This window comes from Mobula hypostoma, chromosome 5 (genome assembly GCF_963921235.1).
Source record: "Mobula hypostoma chromosome 5, sMobHyp1.1, whole genome shotgun sequence".
NCBI classification, from domain to species: domain Eukaryota; kingdom Metazoa; phylum Chordata; class Chondrichthyes; order Myliobatiformes; family Myliobatidae; genus Mobula; species Mobula hypostoma.
This window is the reverse complement of record NC_086101.1, coordinates 140,948,630-140,969,102: the sequence shown is the minus strand read 5'-3', so window position 1 is coordinate 140,969,102 and position 20,473 is coordinate 140,948,630. Positions and strand designations below refer to the sequence as shown.

The window sequence follows — 20,473 nt, the reverse complement described above, 5'->3', positions numbered from 1 at the left end:
CCCAATGACTTGGCCTCCACAGCCACCTGAGAAAATGAATTCTACAGATTCACCACCCTCTGGCTAAAGAAATTCCTCTTCATCTGTGTTCTAAAAGGATGCCCCTCTATTCTGAGGCTGTGTCCTCCGGTCTTAGACTGCCCCACCATAGGAAACAATTAGAATCCTAAGACATCTAGAGTTACGAGGGCATTTTAAACGGGGAATCATTCTTGTGGCCTTCTAGAGTGATTACTGCACCTACCTGAATGGGGACTGAAACTGGTTACAATATTTTACATGGGATCTGCCCATGGTCTAAGTCATGCTCTGTGATTTACAGTATACTGAACATAATAAAAATCTCAAGCAAGAACAATTACCAAAGGAAATTTGACACCAAGCCAGATGAAATTTTATGACAGATACCCAGACCCTTGTCAAAGGTAGGTTTTAGCGAATGCATTAAAGGAGGAGAGAGAGGTAGAAAGGCAGATGTTTAGGGAGGAAATTCCAAAGTTTAAGGCCCAGGCAGCAGAATTTGCAGCTGCCAAGGCTGCACTGATTAAAATTAAGGAGCAGAAATGGAAGAGCATGGGACGGCTGTGGTTTGTAGGTCTGGAGAAGCAGCACTGATTTGCACATAAATAATAGTAACTGGCACATTTATGGGGTTGCTAGGAGAAAAACCATGTGCAGGTTATGTCCAGTCACAGACACCATACTTCTGGAAAGACATCAAAGGTTTGGAGTGTGTGTGAGGGAGATGAACTTAGAATAGTACTGAGGACAGAGGATATCAGACCCATAGAGTTGTACAACATTGAAAAAGGCCCTTTGGCCCAACTCATCAATACTAGTCCTGTCTACCAGAGTTACTCTCATTTCATGATTTTATATACATCTACAGGGTATTGTTTTACTTACCTGTCCACAAAAAGTGGATATCAGTGATGAGGTCAGCATTTAGTGTTCATTCCTAATTGTCCCTAGTCCATTTCAAGCCAACAACATTGGAGGGCCTAGAGTTCAGCACAGCATGGCAGTTCTTTCTTTCCTGAAAGATATTAGTGATCCAAACAGGTTTATTCCATAATTCTTCATTTTCAATAGTTCAGTGGTTAAATGGTTCTATTTAATATCAGAGAATGTTTGCAGTATATAACCTGAAATTCTTACTCTTCACAAAGATCAATGAAACAGAAGAAAATTCCCCAAAGAATGAATGACAGAAAGACGTTAAAACCCCAAAGCCCCTCCTCCCTCCCACGCACAAACAACAGCAAAGCATCAACCCTCCCGTAATCTGTTCCATCATAATGCTTCAACCTCCCATTAATTTTTATTTCCATGATATGAACTTATCAAATATTGAAAGGCTTAGATAGAGTGGAGACCGGCTGGTGTCACAGTGACATCAGTGCCAGACTCTGGAGCAAAGGCTCCCAAGTTCGAATCCAGTCGGGCAGCTCCCGGGCATGCTTTCCATCCTTGCCGGGTTGAGTGTCGAGCTCATAACTCGGCCTCATAAAATAAAAAACTGCGCTGAGAGAAGGATGTGTGGGACCACTCACAGAATCTTCCTTCCAAGACAACCACTTGAAAAAGTGGTCACTAAGGCTCTGGCAGAGCATAGCACACAAAAAGAAGATAGAGTGGACATGGAGATGTTTCCTAAAGTAGAATAGTTTAGAAACAGAGGACACAGCCTCAGAATAAAAGAACATCCCTTTAGAATGGAGATGAGGAGAAATTTCTTTAGCCAGAGGGTGGTGAATCTGTGGAATTAATTGCCACAGACAGCTGTGGAGGACAAGTTATAGGGTATATTTGAAGCGGAGCTTAATGGGTTCTTAATTAGTAAGAGTGTCAAAGTTATGGGGAGAAGGCAGGTCTGTGGGGTTGAGAGGTGTCAGACAGAACAGACCTAATGGCTGAATGGTCTAATTCTGCTCCTATGTCTTATGGTCTGAGGGTCTAACTTAAGGTCTCCAACTAGGCTGCTAGGATTTAAACTCATGCCTCCCTCTCAACAGAGCAGGTCCTCTGCAGATTTTTCCAATTACATTCCCGCTGTACTCTTGACAACACAAGGCTCAGAATGACTTCAGTGTGAAGACGGTTGTAGGCTAATTATTAGAGGTGCTCAGTCCTCTGTAGTGGAGTGGCAAAAGACAAAAGACAGAATTTAATTAAAACAGAGAAGATGCAGAGAGGAGAAAATGTTTAGACAATGAGTTGTTGAGACTTGGAAAAACTCTTCCTGTAAATTTAGAGAAAGCAGATTCAGTAATATTTTCAAAACGGAGTTGGATTAATACTTGAACAAGGAAATATTTGCAGATCTATAGGGGAATGAATGGGTTTATTGGACTAATTGGAGAGCTCCTTCTAAAAATCCAGCACAGGGATAAAAGAAGTTTCTTCCCTCAGAGGGCTGTGAACCTTCAGCATTTTCTGTTGCAGAGGAACACGGATGCTTGGGTATTTAAGATGGGTCAGTCGAACAGGGAATCAAGTGGATGGGACAGAAGAGCAGGGAAAAGATAAAAGGTCAACCGTGCAGCTCACTCCTGATCCTTTGGTATATGATGTTCTGAGCATTGCTTTAAAGATTGCAGAGTTCTAGTTTGTAACTTGTCACAGAGTGCGAAATGACTTCTGTGTTGAGCCACTTCATAGCAACGCCTGAATTCCTGGCTAGACAGCCAACATGTACAGAGGACAGCATGCGGATAAACAGGAACAGATTGCAGCTAAACCTTGTGCAGCTCTCCCTCCCCCCATTCATCTCCAGCACCCCGCCCCAGCTGCAAAACACCAGCCAGATTATTAGCTGGATGGAAACAAGAAACATGTTTCTGTCCGATGGGAGTTTCTGAATGTTTGGCAGAGCCTTGTGAAGCCAAGCCTTCTGCAGCAATAATTCCACACAGCAAGGGAACGCTAGTAATTGGAGTCTGACACTGCCAAAGTCCATCACAAAGCCTTCAGGAAAACACTGCATCCTTCCCATCTGAGAAAACAAATTGAACTCAAGTGTTTCACTGTAAGAAAAATACACCTACAGGGAATTATATGTCTTCTCCTAGCGATAGAGTGTACAATGAGGACTATTTCCACCATATCCTTTTGGGGAACTGCAGGGAATATGTGTGCAATAAATAAATTCGATTTTGTTTCATTGCTAGTCAGGGCCTCATGAAGAATGCATGCAAAATCACGTCAAAGCACAGCAGACGATCTTAAAGGGATAATGTCATTAATGAAAATTTTAATTTGTTTTAGGGTGGCATAATAGAGAAGGAAATAAGTAACGTGATTTTCTGTGGTGACTTTCTTGACCTCAGAGTGCCGCAAAACACTTTACAGCCAGAGAAGTACTTTTGCAGTGCACCATAGGAAATTTAAAAGCCAAGTGTCAACTATGCCTGTGTGCAGCTTGAGTTTGAGGGTTCGAGCCCCACTCTGGGACCCTGCACACAGACTGCAGGCCAACACTTCATTGGAGAAGTTTCTCCTCATCTCCATTCTAATTGGCCAAACCTCATGCAGGGGACCAGTACACATCCCTCAGTCAAAGCAACTGAAGACAGATGATCACGTTGCTGTTGTGTGATCTTACTGTGCACAGTTTTGGCTGCTATGCTTCTTACATTACTATGGCGAATGAAACTTCTTAATTGTCTGCAAAATCTAGCGGGACATCAATTATTCTTGGAATCACAGGGTGTTTGAAGATAGCTATCCTAAAATGGAAGTCTTTATGTGAAGGCAGTGTAGAGATGATGACCATATTAATAAGCGTGATGACTGTATGTTATTCTTGGCATATTTCAGTCACTATTACAGTTCTTTCCTTCATTCTCGACGATTAGAGGGTCTGAGCATTCCTGACTGTTTCAACCCAGTAATCAAACTAAATTAATTTTGACATGGGTGCTGCAACATTGCTGTGATGTTCATGTGGTTTATAAGCAATGCACACACATTATGGCCAGAACTCACAGCAGTGAAAATCTGCAACTCACTGCCACAGGGAGTGGTCAGGCAGAAGAATGGATTAAAGGGGAAACTGAAAAGGGAGAAAGAAATCAAGGGATTTACTGAGGTGGGGAAGTGCAGAGGAGGAGTCTCGTATGGAGCATAAACCTGGCACTGGCATGAAGAACCAAATAACTTGAATCTGTGCAGAATGATGGACTAGCTGAGTCAATCCAATATCTCACACAGATGGTTTAGATAGTGGTTGTTAACAGATCTTTTAATTATCAAGGACATAATAGATAAGCCATTCTTGACCTCCATATGTGCACACATGCTCTCTCTCACACGCATACACACACACACCCCTTCATTGCACATATGCTGTTACTTACACCTCTGGTGCTAAAGGCAGTTGACAGAGCTCTTTCACCACAGTGTTTATAACAAGTCTTTTAGTAGTTCCCCAGTTATGCCCCGCTTTTCCAACTTTGCTTCCACAGTTCTTTGCCGTGTTGTTTTCAGATAGTTTACGATGCTTTCAGATGTCCTTCTCATTGACATGGCTTCAGCTTCCACCCCAAGCATAAGGACAAAATGCTGGAGTGCTCATATCCTCTTTATAGGTCTTTGAGGCTGTTCTGGTACAAAAGAATTTATCAGATGCATTTAGATGCAATAACAGCAGTTTGAACTTGTCAATCCCCATCATTCCCTACCATTCTACACTGATGAGAAGCAATGAAAGTATGCAGCTCTGATAGTGAGTTTGGTTTTAATATTGTATCTCGTTAATTTTTGAATGATATCTAAGCTTCTGAATGTGCTCTACACTGGAGGACCTGGCTGGTTCTACCATGCTGGCTAATGCAGATGTTTCTGTAGTGGTAAGAATGGGAGCCTTTATCTGCTGAAAATGATGTAAAGTTACAGGTCAGGATATGTTAACTTTGAGTCCATGTTACCAGCTGAATATTATGAGTTGGGCTGCAATCTTCCTGTAAGAAGTGTTGAAGATTAGATCATAAATCTATGTAGTCAGGGTCTCAAGGGATAATTTCTATCTGATGCCCCATGGCACCTCATGATATTTAAACCATGGCAATATTAAAGAGAATGACCTGCACCCATTTTCATTTCAAAACCAAGCTCACTGTCATCAACACTACACTGAAGCAGAAGTCTTTGTGAACATTGATTACATGGAGGTGGATTCCACGTGCTTGCAGATCACTACACAGAACTTTCCTTGTCCTGTTCCTCCTCTTCTTCACCATGCTCTGTAAGTCCTTCAGAACTGTTCTTGAATGTGAGTGCAGCAAAAGCCTTTTTAAAGTCCAGGAGGGTTTTGTAACAGTGTAACCACCATTCTCAGCATTGTTTTATTACGTTCATTGATGAGAGTTCTTTTGGAAAACTGGCTTACATTCCCTGAGAACAACATCAACTGCCTTTGATATAGTTTAGACCATGGGTCAGGACTTTCCATAATGCCTTGCTTGGCATAGGTAAAGATGGTAGAATCACTGAGAGCGCCATCCTTGAGTATCTTTGCTGTAACCCTATTGTATCACAGTGGTATGTTTTACTTTTTCATGGCTGATATGATGAGAGGGCCGAATAAACTCTGCTAACCCAGGACTGAACTATGTTCAGGTTATCCTTACTTTCCAATTTGTTTTAGGATTCATTGACCAGTATGATTTTTTTCTCTTCGAGGGAAGTTTTTGTTGATATCAAGATATCCAGTCCCTAAATGTTTGCTTCCTCTTTGTGTTGCCACTTGCTCAGCAGTGCTTTTCCCAGTCCTGTGTCCAGGGGATTCTTTCACTCTTGTCTTACTAACAGTACTATTTACCACAAGTAATAATTTAATGGTTCCCTGTTTGCCCGTGCCACATCTGCTTGCAGTGCTGTGTTAACTGTACAGTATCGTTTGTCTGTTTCTACAACCCTAATGTGCCTTGCTATGTGCCAGGTCCTATTTATCTTTCAACCATACAATTTTGTGCCAAGCATCTTTTTCTTCAGTGCTTGTCTTGTTTCTAACAAATTCTATGTACTAGGTACAGCCCACTGCTTCCTTCCTGCTGCCTGTCATCTCAACAGGCTTCACTAATTTGTTGACAGATTTCCATTACCTTGTTCTGTTTCTCCTCCTCTTCACCATGTTCTGCATGACCTTCAGAACTGTTCTTGAATGACAGAATGAAGTTTGTCTGTACTTTAGAGCACCTTACCTTTTCATTGTCACTTTAGAATCATGTTTGGTAGACACACACTTGTCAGATTAGTTTGACGGAAGGGGGGACCTCCGACAACCCCTGCTTTTGCCTCCTCACTTCCACGCCTGTTAGTGAGTGGGCCATTTGCCATTGATTGTCAGTCCAGGTCTTATCTCTACCTCTGGTCAGTTTGTGAATTTCACCATGCTGAAATAAAGTTCATGTTGCAGAAGTCGACGCCTCTGCCTCTAATGTTAAGCATGGTGTCGCATCCGCAACTTCAAATCAAGTATCTTTCAAACGAGACGTAGATACAGCTGAACGAGACAGTGTTCCTCTAGGGCCAAGGTGCAAAACATTTAAAATAGCAAGCTAACATTCAAAAATAGCGAGTGACACAATTCAAAATAGTGAGCAAAGAAGCATATTCACTCAAAAAAAAACTATATATAGCCCAAGACCCTGAGCGACAATGTCTGGCAATTGATGGTACAGTCTGCCGCAGTGCAGAGATGCACGCAATCCAACCTGTCATTCTACAACTCGAACACGGGAGGGCAGCACTGACAGAGAGGCCAGGTCCCAGCTATAGCGCTTCCACATCTCTCACCTGGCCTGCAGCTGCAGGCAAGCCCAAGGTTTGAGACCTAGTTCTTGCTACAACTGAGGCTACACAGCTCCCATGTCACCTGTCCCACCACCAGACAAGGGTAACAGGCCTACGGCAACCTACATTATCACTGTACAACAGAGTCTTGCAATCGCAAGTGAAATGTCCAAGACAATCTCCCAAGGTTATACTGCGCCAATTCCGATGCTTCCGAGTAGCGGGCAGCAACACAGAACGCAGCCAGGTCATCCCCTCCGAACCCAAACTGACTCCTCCGATATCCCAACCAGTTCCTCTGAACCCAAACCAGCTGCTCCGATATCCCAAAAGATTCCTCTGATAGCCCAACAGATTCCTTTCATATCCTGACCAGCTCCTCCGATTTCTATACAGGCTCCTCCAATATCCTGACCAGCTCCTCTGACACACCGGCAGAATCCTCCAATATTCCGATAGGCTCCTCCAATATCTCTACGGGCTCCATTGGTAGCCTGACGGGCCCTTCCCATATCCTGACTGGCTCCTCCTATATCCCAGCAGCATCCTTCAATGTCCCGACGGGCTCCTCTGAACTCCCAATCAGTTCTTCCAAATCCAAACCGACTCCTCCGATACTCCCACCGGCTCCTTTGACATCCCGACAGGCTCCTGCGATATCTCTATGGGCCCTATCGACATCCTGGCGGGCTCCCCCAATCCCCAACTGGCTCTTCCGATCCCAAACCAGCTCCTCTGATATCCCTACAAATGGTTAGAGGAAGCATCAGCATCAACTGGATGATGGGAGCAGAAGTTACTAGATAATCTTCTTGCATCATCTTGTCTGAGTGTGTTGGAAAGAGGGTTTTCTGTTAAACAAGGGCATCATTAAGGGCTGTGGATCTAAGGTGGGTAATGGTGTAAGGATACAGTTCAGCTGTGATCTAACTGAACAGCAATTTTGGCTCAGAGAGTAAAACTGCTTCTCCTTTTTGCTATGTTTATTAGAGATACTGAAATTGTTCAAATAAAAACAGGTTTTTCCGATTCATTATTTTATTCAATTTACTGTGGCTTCAATCCCCAGAACCGCACAATGACAGCCTTGGGCATTACTTGACTAGTTGCCCATCTCTACTGAGGCAGAAAATAGGTATCATTAAATCACACAGTTAGTTTTCTGTTACAGACATTATTGAAATTCTACTGAAGGAACTCTTCCAGCATTAAACTGACATCATCTCTATTCAAATATCCAGCGTTAATAATAAAATCAAGTTCAATATCCCATTTCAAATACAGGAGCGCATATATAGTCTGTGGTGGCCAGTGCGATCATGTTTGCTGTTGTGTGCTGGGGCAGCAGGCTGAGGGTAGCAGACACCAACAGAATCAACAAACTCATTTGTAAGGCCAGTGATGTTGTGGGGACGGAACTGGACTCTCTCACGGTGGTGTCTGAAAAGAGGATGCTGTCGAAGTTGCATGCCATCTTGGACAATGTCTCCCATCCACTACATAATGTACTGGGTGGGCACAGGAGTACATTCAGCCAGAGACTCATTCCACCGAGATGCAACACTGAGCGTCATAGGAAGTCATTCCTGCCTGTGGCCATCAAACTTTACAACTCCTCCCTTGGAGGGTCAGACAGCCTGAGCCAATAGGCTGGTCCTGAACTTATTTCATAATTTACTGGCATAATTTGCATATTACTATTTAACTATTTATGGTTTTACTACTATTTAATTATTTATGGTTCAACTGTAACGAAAACCAATTTCCCCCGGGATCAATAAAGTATGACTATGACTATGACTACTCTATAAAACGACATTAGTTTGAATTCTCCTTAACAATTTCTCATCTCCTGTTTCATTCTTTTACCAGTCACCTTAAATCTCTGTCCTCTCCTTCCACTGGAAACATTTTCATCTTATTCACTTTTACCAAAATGCCTCATGACTTCAAAGTTCAAAGTAAATTTTATTATCAAATTACGTATATATCACCAGATACAACCCTGAGATTCATTGTCCTGTGGGCATACTCAACAGTCTATAGAGTAGTAGATATAACAGGATCACTGAAAGATCAACCAGAGTGCAGAAGACAACAAATTGTGCAAATGCAAATGTAAATAAACAGCAATTAATAACAAGATCATGAGATAAAGAGTCGTTATTGGTGATCATTGGCTGTGGAAACACCTCAATGATGGGGCAAGTGAGTGTATCCCCTTTGAACACTTCAGTTCAATCTCCATCTGCTCCATTGCAAGAACTACAGCTTTTTCAGCCCCCCGCCTCTATTCATGGAACGTATAGAATATATCCATCTATTATAAATTCTGAAACAGCTTTGTCTACTGTATTTGCACTGAGAATTGACAATAGAACTGTAGCTAGAACGTAAACCTGATTTAATTATATTTATTACAATATAAAACCTGCTTCACTCGTTGTCATAACTGTTGAGTCTAGACTATGACAGGGACATAGCTTGATGTCAAGCTGTGAGAGTTATAGTTTTCATTTAGTTCTTCTTTTGTGTGTGGCTAACGTTAAGTGGTACACTTATAGGCTCTATATCTTTGTGTTTACATTGGAAGTATCTGACATAAGCAATCCATCAGACAACAAAATAGTCATAACGTTGTACAGCACAGGAACAGGCCCTTTGTCCCACTCTATCAATGTCAACAGTTGTACTAACCTATACTAATCCAATTGACCTGCATTTGATTAACAGTTGTACTAATCTATACTAATCCAATTGACCTGCATTTGATTAACAGTTGTACTAATCTATACTAATCCAATTAACCTGCATTTGATTAACAGCCTGATGGTGTTGAAATAAAAGTGAAAACAGCTTTGCATTTCTCCATTTTAAGAATAAAATCCATTTACACAGAGTTTCCACATAGTAATTCATATTCATGTGTTGCCAAAGAAAATCTGACTGGGATACATGAGGAGATATTACGAAAGACAGCAAAGGCGTGATGAAGGTGGTAGAATTTAATGAACGTCCAAACAGAGAAGAGAAATGCAGAAAGGTTTAGTTCCAGAGTTAACAATGAAATGGGGAGAGAAAACAATCAGATTTCAAGGAACACAAACATCCAGGAGAGTTGGAGGAAGTTTTTGTTTTACCTTGGCTACCTTCTCCAGCCAATTCTTGCCACATGCCTGGGTTCCTCTGAACATCACAAGTAAGGCTCTCCCAACCACTGAGCTCATCTAAATGAAACACTGTTGCAGGAAAGCAGCATCCATCATCAATCCCCACCACCCAGCTCATGCTCTCTTCTTGCTGCTGCCATAAGGTAGAAGGTACAGGAGCCTCAGGACTTGCACTACCAGGTTCAAAGATGGCTAGTACCCCTCAACCATGAAGTTCTTGAACAAAAGGGAATAACTACACTCAACTTCACTTGGCCCATCATTGAAATGTTCCCACAGCCACTGAACTCACTTTCAGGAACTCTTCATCTCATGTTCTCATTATTTATTGCTATTTATTTAAATTTGCATTTGCACAGTTTGTTGTCCTCTGCACTCTGGTTCTTCTTTCATTGATCCCATTGTAAATAGTGTTCTATAGATTTGTTGAGCATACCCACAAGAAAATGAATCTCAGGGTTATATATGGTGACATATACAGTATGTATGTTGATAATAAAATTTACTTTGAACTTTGAACCAGATCCTCTTCAGGTTTTCAGACTTGATGGCAAAGGGAATGGAGGAACAATCAAGTCAGTTGCCGAAGAGCTCAACTGGTGACAGGAGCTAATCAATCCTCAGATCCAAGCAGATGACAGTGGCTTTGATCTGAGTGTCCTTACTACCTGGCAATATGCCCCCACCCCAACTATTTGTCTGCATCCTTCCTGTAAGATTCGGCGAAAGGTTTTATAACAGGTAAACAAGACAGAAGACTGGGAAGCCTGGCTTTATTCAAGACTTGATGGAGAAACTATTTGCTTCCTAGACAAACTGACAAGTAAATGTCCATGCCACACAAGATCCATCACTCAACACGTTTGATAATGCCTCAATGATATTTAATGACATTACCATCAGTGACCACAACCAATGACATCCTGGGGAGAATTGGTGGGATGACCCACAGATGTACTGTGGGTATGAGGACAGGTCAGGCACTGGGACTTGTCTCTGCAACACAAGAAGTTCTGCAGATGTAGGATCCAAAGCAACACACACAAAATGCTGGAGGAACTCAGCAGGTCAGGCAGCACCTATGGAAAATGATAAACAGTCAACACTTAGGGCTGAGACCCTGCATCTGGATGGAAAGGAAGGGGAGAGATGCCAGAAAAAGAAGATGTGAGGAGTAGAAGGAGTACAAGTGAGAAGATACGGAGCCAGTTGGGTGGAGTAGGGGGATGAAGCAAGAATCTGGGAGGTGAAATCTTCTTCAGCACTTTGCCTCTTCCACTTATCACCTCCCAGATTCTTATGGCATTTCCTTTCATCCTTTTGGCAGGGACTAGAAGGGCCGAGATGGCCTGTTTCTGTGCTGTAATTGTTATATGGTTATACCCCACCCACCCACCCACCTTCCCCCTCATCAAGCCAGCTTGAGCTCCTCTCCTAAGCTCACCTTTTCAGTCCGGTTTCTGCCACTTTCCTTCTCAGTCCATAGTGAAGAGTCTTGGCCCAAAGCATCAACTGTTCATTTCCCTCCAGAGATACTTGCTGACCCACCGAGCTCCTCCAAACATATTAATTGCATTGCTCAAGATTTCCAGCATCTACAGAATCTCTTGAATCTCCTCCCCGCGTTGTAAACAGGAAGCCTTAATCTGACTAATTTTCAGTGTCGTGGAGTTACCACAGCAGGTGAAGGACAAAATGTGTCTTTGAAAACAAAATCAAAATTTTCAACAAGGTTTTTGTGCCAAACAAAATCGTAATTGTGGTTCCATTAACAAAAGAACATCAATATCGCTGTTTTAAATCTGTTAGACCTGACTGTCCTCAACTAAAATTAAACCCGCAGATGACATTTCACAAGACTTTGAACAGAGGTTTCAACAAAGCAAAGAGAAGTAGATTTTGCTCTGTTTCCTGCTGGCCGTGAAGGGTAGGTGGGCTGGGTTCACTTTGAATTATAGGGAGATATTAAAAATGAAAACATTCCTTTTATCCCAAGTCGGGTCAGAAAGGCCACGTATTGTAATTTCCTCCTGCAATGATTTAGCCCAATGCACGGTACAATGCATTCTCATTACATGGTTCAAACAGTGATAGATAGATCAATGTCTGAGTTCTTCACTACAGATCAGGGATAAGGACAAAGATGTTCAGATAATGCTGGGCCTTCCTGAAACATTTCTGGTGGTTGGCATGGGTGACGAAGTGGTTGAGGTGTGAGCAGGTGGGCAGATACTGTCCTATTTCACCTCCAAGATCAGAGAAAGATTTCACAAGAGTTCTATCTATTGTACTCAACTGCTACAGACTGCATTTATATTATCTGTTTCCTCAGAAGGATAACGATATTTGGCATTTCCCCAAATGATTCTTACCATTTTTTACAGATACAGGATGCATCACAGTTTGGTGGGGCAATTACTTTGCCCAAGACTACAAGAAACTGCAGAATGTTGTAAATGTAACCCAGTCCATCACAAAAATCAACCATTATTCCACTAACTCTGTCCCTTCTTCCCACTGCCTTGGGAAAGGAGCCAACATAATCAAGGACCCCTCCCAACCTGGTCATTCTCTCTTCTCCACCATTCCATTGGGAAGAAGATGTAAAAATCTAGGAACACATACCACCAGGTTCAAGAACCACTGTTATCAGACGCTTGAATGGATATCTCATGTGCTAAAAGATGAACTTTTGATATCCAAATCTACCTCCTGCACTGCAAATTTCTCTGTAAACATAATATTATAATTCTGCATTCTGTTTCCCTTTTCACAATATCAATGCATTTATGTTAAGAGTAAGATTGAAGTCTGTCACGAGCCTTGTGGCCTATCAGGCCGGTGCTAATGCCGGTTTCCTTGGCATGAAGCAACTGAGAGTACGAGACTCCCCCGCCCCCTCCCCTGGATAGGACACCAGTCTATTGCGAGGTTAACCCCCAGCATTTTTGCCGGTACCCATTCTCAGCTGGGTAGACTGGAGCATTGTGTGGTTAAGTGCCTTGCTCCAGGACACACACGCTGCCTCGGCCGAGGCTTGAACCCACGACCTTCAGATCGCAAGTCCAATGCCCTAACCAATTAGCCACGTGCCACACATCAATGTATTTATGTATGGAGTTATTGGTTTGGTTGGCATGCAAATGTAAGCTGTTCACTGTATCTCAGTACATTTGAGAATAATAAACTAAATACAGTTCCAGTATCCTTAATGTAGCAAACCATTCCAACATGTTTCATTGGATATTATCAAATAATATTTGTCACGGAATTTCCAAATGAAATACTGGAACAGAGGTTAGAAAAAGAGAGAGATTTAATGGACTGTATTAAAAGTAGAGTGTAAAATAGAGAGACCTTCCAACACCTAATCTGACACCATGCATCATTCCTTTATGAAGTGAGCATGGAGGTGAACCTGCTGATTCATTCTGCTGACCCTCTGTGTCATCAATGTTGGCCGTACCTGGAAGTTATTCTAACGATGAAGCCACCTGAAGCTGGCCTGCTGTTTGCATTACAACTGATGGGTGTGTTAATTATGCTTCCTGATTTCTGCATCAGGGGCTGTGTAGTTTAGCTCCCTGAGTGCATAGGAGGCAAAATGATATCACGTTTTGATACGTGACATATATTTTGCATATTGGGAAGACCAATTAATATGGACAGATAAATTAATATTGAATAATGAAAGACAGCAGCTATATTTCATTAGGAGGTTGAGAAGATTTGGTATGTCACCAAAAACACTCAAAAATTTCCACAGATGTACCATGGAGAGCATTCTAACTGGCTGCATCAATCTCTGGAAAGGGGGGTGGCGGTGGGTGGCTACTGCACAGGAATCAAAATAAGGTGCAGAGAGCTGTAAATTTAGTCAGCTCCATCACTAGCCTCCATAATATCCAGGACATCTTCAAGGAGCGATGCTTCAAAAAGGTGGCATCCATCACTAATTACCCCCGTCACCCAGGTCATGCCTCATTCTCATTGCTACCATCCAGGAGGAGGTACAGAAGCCTGAAGGCTCACATGCAACGATTCAGGAACAGCTTCTTCTCCTCTGCCATCCAATTTCTGAATGGACATTGAACCCATGAACTACTTTATTATTTCTATTTTTGCACTGCCTATTTAATATATAATGTATAATACTACCGTGACTCTCAGTTTTTTTCTTTTATTATGTATTGTATTGCACTGCTGCGCAAAGTCAGCAAATGTCATGACATATGCCAGTGATATTAAACCCGATTCTGAATGCAGAACTTTCAGAGTGAACATTCAAGCCATGGAAAGTATTGTAAAACAAAAGGACCTCAGAGTACAAGTACATGGTTCCCTGAAAGTATGGTCACAAATAGACAGAGTGATGAAGAAGGCATTTGGCATGCTGACCTTCATCTGTCAAGACACTGAGTGTCGAAGTTGGGTTGTTATGCTACAGTTGTACAAGATGCTGGCAAGGTCATCTTTGGAATATTGTATTCACTTTTGGCCATCCTGCTATAGGAAAGGTGTCATTAAGCTGGAGAAAAAGTGCGGAGGAAAGTTACAAGGTTGCTGGGACTCAAGGGGCTGTGATTTGGTCAGAGGTTAAATGGATTGGGACTTTATTCATTGGAAAGTAGGAGAGATGGGTAATATTATGGAGGTGTATAAAATCATGAGGGGCAGAGATGGGTGTATGTGTCTTTTTAATTGAACCTGAGTGGTAACTTCTTCACCGAGAGGATGGTTGGAATATGGGATCAGTTGCCAGAGGAAGTGATTGAGGAAGATACATTAACAACATTTAAAAAGAACATGGAAAAGTGCATAGATGGGAAAGGTTTAGAGGGATTCAGCCCAAATGTGGGCAAGTGAGACTATCCTAGTTGGGAATTTTGGTCAGCCTGTATGAGTTTGGCAAAGGGTCTGCTTCCGTGTTGTATGATTCTATGAATTTCTGTGGTAATGCGGACAACCCTTTCTGCCGAAGGGTTTCAGCTCAAAACTTTGACTGTACTTTTTTCCATAGATGCTGCCTGACCTGCTGAGTTTCTCCAGCATTTTGTGTGTGTTGCTCGGATTTCCAGCACCTGCAGATTTTCTCTTCTCTGCAGTAATGCAGTTTCATTTAGTCATACAGCATTAGACACAGGCTTCCAGTCCGAAAAACAACCCTCAACCATTACCCTGTGCTTCCTACCTTTGAGCCAAATTGTGAATCCAATCCGCTATCTTGCCATGGATCCCATTTGGAATTCTGGAATTGCCAAGTGCTCTGTCTGTGAAGAAATGATTAATCTCTGACCAATTTTAATTGAATGTACTTCAGAAAGGTGTCCACATTTAAGCTCCTTTTCTAAACCCTTATTTCAACTTGGCACTTAGTTTCCTATGCCAATGATAAGAAAAAAAGCCATGTGGAAATGATGATTAATGCTTTGAATAAACAGTCTGACTGGGCAAAGTTTCCACAACAGCAATGGAAATTCTCCACTTTTGTTGCACAGTGCATATTTAATCAGAATGATTTCACTTCTCAGTGACATTTGGAACAGATGGAACGAATCCAGGGTTCACCTCCTGTGGGGAGGTGAGGGCAAGATATAATTCAATGTTCTCAGAGGGAAAGGCATATACAAACAGCAGGAGACTTCAATCCCTCTAGGCTGTTTCAACATTCAATTAGACCTTGCCCCATGCGTATCTCAAATCCAAGTACTTTACCTTGGTTATGTAAATCTCAACATTCTTGCTTGGGGAAAATGGCCTGCTCATTCTGAAATGTTCTCTTGAACACTCACCACATGCCCCCCCCCCCCCAACCAGACTTAACAGCTTCTTGCTTGAGGGAGTTCCAGATTTCTATTAGTCTTTGTATGAGGAAGTGCTTCCTGGCACCATCAATGAACGGCCTGGTTCTAATTATAAAGTGATGTCCCTTCTTTCCCCTTTACCAGCGGAATTGCTTTCTCTCTTTCTTCTCCATGAACTCCTGTAATCAAACACCTCAAATAGATAATCCTTTTCTGTAACGTAAAAGTTCATGCCCATAAATCATATCTTTTTGTCATCCTGGTGAAGCCATGCTTTGCCTGAACTCTGAACATAGAGGACTGTTAACAATGAAGGGAGCGTAAACTGGTTATACATGGAAGAATATGTAGCAATTTATGGAGAGTGCAGATTACGTAAACAAGATCTATGATATCATAGTTATTCTGATTTGAAGGAGGGCAGGCTCCTGGTCAATATTCATTTATAAATCAATATGGACAATTATTGTTCTTAAGGCTTGCATTTGGTCAAATGGCTGTTGTATTTTCTACGTTGTGACTGTACTTCAAAACTACTTCATTGACTGTGAGGAAGCTGGGAATGTCCTGAGATTGTAAAGTGTGTCAAATCTTGCTTTTTTTGTGGTCACTGTCATAAAATGTGATGCCCTGGTCAAATAATTTATACATAGCAATGAATAATAGCAAGGAGATAATCTATAGTTGAAATTGGTTGGAAATGAATATTGTCTGGATTGCTGAGAAGAATTGATTGCTCTTTAATGTATCGACCATAGGATCTTTTAATGCCTACAATATTGTGCTGGGAAAGACAGCCTTACTTTTCTGACTGAGCTTGAATTTGTCAGCTTCTGAATCCATAGATTATTTTAACCGATCTTTATATAAAAGCAGCAATCCCCATGTTTTGCTTTTACAGGGTGGGTGAAGCCATGAAGATCCCGGTTTATGAAACTCCAACAGGCTGGAAGTTCTTTGGGAATTTAATGGATGCTGGAAAGTGCTCTCTTTGTGGGGAGGAGAGCTTTGGTACAGGTAATGAACTCCCTCCCAGCCTTCAAGTTGAACTAACTAGCACAGAGTATCAAATAGAATCAAGACTATTAAGGGAGAACCAGACATGTTACCTGAAAGCTAGCACCTTCAAGAATGCAACACCTCCTCAATACTCACAGGAAGGCTTTCATGCACTAGATAGTTCAAGTGGTCTGATTCAGTGCTGTGAATTTCATTTAATTCTGTTGGTCATCCTGGGAATAAAATGCTTAACATATGAGAAATCTTTGATGTCTCTGGGCCTGCACTCAGTGGAATTCAGGAGGATGAAGGGGGTTCTCATTGAAACCTACCAAAATCTGCGAAGTCTGGTAGAGTAGATGTGGAGAGGATGTTTCCAATAGTAGGAGAGTCTAGGATAAGTGATATTCTTTTAGAACTGAGATGAGGAGGGTAGCAAATGTGTCAAATTTATTCCCATGGAGGCCTGCAGAGATCAAGTCATTGGGTGTATTTAGGACAGAAATTTATAGGTTCTTGATTGGTATGGGAGACAAGGGTTATGGAGAGAAAGAGGGAGATTAGGGTTGACAAAAAAAAAGAACAAACATGAATAGCAGGTTAATCTCATCAGGCTGAATAACCTAATTCTGCTCCTATATCTTATGGATTTAACACTGTGAACAACAACGAAACTGAATTCCTATCAGTCCATAACACTGATGCCTCTCTGTACTTCTGTTACCAAGCAAACAGATGACTTCAAAGATTACATGTGTTTTTAATTTTGTGTATGAAAATGTTGCAACACAGTCAGAGAGTACCATTTGCTGTCCACCTGTTTGTTGGTGTCCCACTGACATACATCCAGAGTGATATTATAGGGTCCAAAGGTACAGTAGGAGGCCATTTGGCCCATTTTCTCACTGCACTCATATCGAACGGTGATTTGACCATTTTATTTTAAGCCTCATGCAGACATTTGATGTTTGAGAAAAAAAACACCTCAACTTCTTTCTTGGTAAGCTCTTTCCTTATTCTAGTAAGATTTTCGAGCAACAATTACGTATAGATTAAAACAGCAATGATAGGGATAGGACCAAACTGATAAAATATTAAGTTACACACATCAAAGTTGCTGGTGAACGCAGCAGGCCAGGCAGCATCTCTGGTGCTGCCTGGCCTGCTGCGTTCACCAGCAACTTTGATGTGTGTTGCTTGAATTTCCAGCATCTGCAGAATTCCTGTTGTTTAAGATATTAAGTTACTGTCCCTCCTGTTCCTTCTACATTTGTCAGTATCAGCCAATCCAATCACTTTGTAACTAGAATTGAAGCTGGGTGGGCTACACCCAATCAGGTCTTACTATTCCCTACCATGGTGCCCAAACTTGAGACAGTTTGTAATTTCTGAAACATTTTCCAAGTGTCAAAAATATTCCACAACTCTCCACATAAGGAAGCTGCAGATGGAAATTCTCTTGTAAAACTTTTTATTGAGGGCAAACATTTCTTTGTGGCGTGAGGTACATCACTGTGTAAATCACTGAGGAACAGGAGGGAAAAGCAAGCGTCAGTGGGGAAAGCAAGTGTGTGCACATTCCAGCTGCTTTTCGTTCTGAGAGAGGGAATGTTTCATTGACTGGCTTTATTTGGCAATACCCTGTCAATGAAACTGTGGGAAAGGTTTACTTAATAAAATTAATTACTTCTACACACCACATTCAGCAGTAAAAATGCCCAGCTTGAATGCCAAAAACTTAAGTATTGCTGAGGTGTAAGCTCCTAAATATTAAAAAAATGTTTCTTCTTATCCCTTGTCTACCGATCGATAACCATGCCTTTTCAAAACCTCATGATGTTCCATTGTGCTTCCCTGCACTACAATGTAGAGTTAGTTAATACACAACAAGATCTATGGGCAGTGAATTGATGTTGATATGTTTGTTGTACATTAGTAATTTAGTTGAGAGGTAAATAATGGGCAGAAACATTGTGCACGTTAAGCTCCACTAAAAGAGCTGAACTCCAGAAGTGAAGTGAGAGAACTGCTCTTGATATCAAGTCAGTATTTTTTTAGATTATGAGGAAACGCAGTCCTCTTTTATTGTCATTTAGTAATGCAAGCATTAAGAAATGATACAAAGTTTTTCCAGAATGATATCACGAAAACACATGACAAACCCGACTTAAAAACTAACAAAAACCACATAATTATAGCGTATAGTTACAACAGTGCAAAGCAATAACGTAATTTGATAAGAACAGACCATGGCACAGTAAAAGTCTCAAAGTCTCTCGAAAGTCCCAACATCTCACGCAGACAGTAAACCTCCAGCACCGCCAACTTGCCAATGCAGCATCCTGGAAGCATCCAACCACAGTCCGACTCCGAGTCCATCCGAAAACTTCGAGCCGCTGACCAGCTCTCCGACACCGAGCACCGAGCACCATCTCTGCCGAGCTCTTTGACCCCGGCCCCGGCAACAGGCAATAGGCAAAACCGACGATTTGGGGCCTTCATCTCCGGAGATTCTCGATCGCACAGTAGCAGCGTCAGTATTTGATTGAGAATGATGTTAACGAGCCCCAGCTAAACTGGACTCAGTGGGAATGAGGCAGAAATCCTTCTTCTAATTGGAGTCATACTAGCGCAAAGGAAGATAGACGTGGTGATTAGAGGACAATCACCTCAGCCGCAGGACATCTCTTCAGGGTTTTCCAGCAGTGCTGTACTCCCATAGTGGAGCATTGACATGTCTGCCAGCCTGGATGAAGTGCTGAAGTCTGTGGACTGGGATTCCAACTCACAACCTTCTGACTCAGAGGGGAGTGTTAACATAGAGCCATCGCAATGTTGAATGTGTACAGTAAAGCTGAACCCTAGCACGGCAGATCTATGCTGAACTCATGACAAAGAATAGATCTGTGTATAGAATTGCTCCACTGGTGTCAGTTCTCTTGAGGTTGTGTCAGAGTTTACAAGTTATCTTGACTGATATGTATACAGAAGCATCTGGAACAGATTGGTTGTCATAGGAACGCATCAGCAGGAAGAGTCCACTCAGTCTGTGGCATTTCTACCACAATGCAAATAGAATATCGTTACCTCTATCTCACCTTTATTAGTTGCTCTAATTTGTTATGTTACTGTAAAAGCAGCATTTCAAAATATGCAGTTAAAGAGAAGTCATTGCTCAGCTTTGCCATAATTACATGAGACGAAAGCTGTTGATCCAGATTGTGGTGAGTAGGCCCCACTGCCCACATACCCTCCCCCGTTCCCTATTTCTCCAGAACTTGCCCTCCCTGATCCTATAGTCGCCTATATTGGCCAAAGCCATTTTGGAACAGGGTGATGAGGACCCACATAGCACATGGACCTCAGATGATGTACATGCTCAGATCTCCAAAACTTCCAGAAGTTGTTGACAAATGGCATAGTAATATGTCCCCATCTTTCCTCTCTGTTAAAGATTCCCAGTAGTTCTGAATAACTTTGATTAGAAATGAAATAACTTAAAATGAATAAAATTCTACAAACTTTAAAAAGCAAAAATTGTTACAAACATTGAAGCAAATGCAAATAATTACAATTATTAGCTGACTGTATCCTTGGACTGTATTCCTTGGAGTTTAGAAGAATGAGGGGAGACCTCATAGAAACATTTTGAATGTTGAAAGGCATGGACAGATTGGATGTGGCAAAGTTGTTTCCCATGATGGG

General features: G+C 41.9%; 1 protein-coding gene across 1 annotated transcript in view; it reads left to right on the top strand.

The window, feature by feature from the left end:
- The window catches only part of pgm5 (phosphoglucomutase 5), a 201,782-nt gene that overhangs the window by 133,886 nt on the left and 47,423 nt on the right, over positions 1 to 20,473 (top strand). Inside the window, exon 7 of the mRNA XM_063047659.1 lies at positions 16,671 to 16,786. Within this exon, the coding sequence (XP_062903729.1) occupies positions 16,671 to 16,786 (116 nt within the window). The remainder of the gene's footprint in view (positions 1 to 16,670; positions 16,787 to 20,473) is intronic.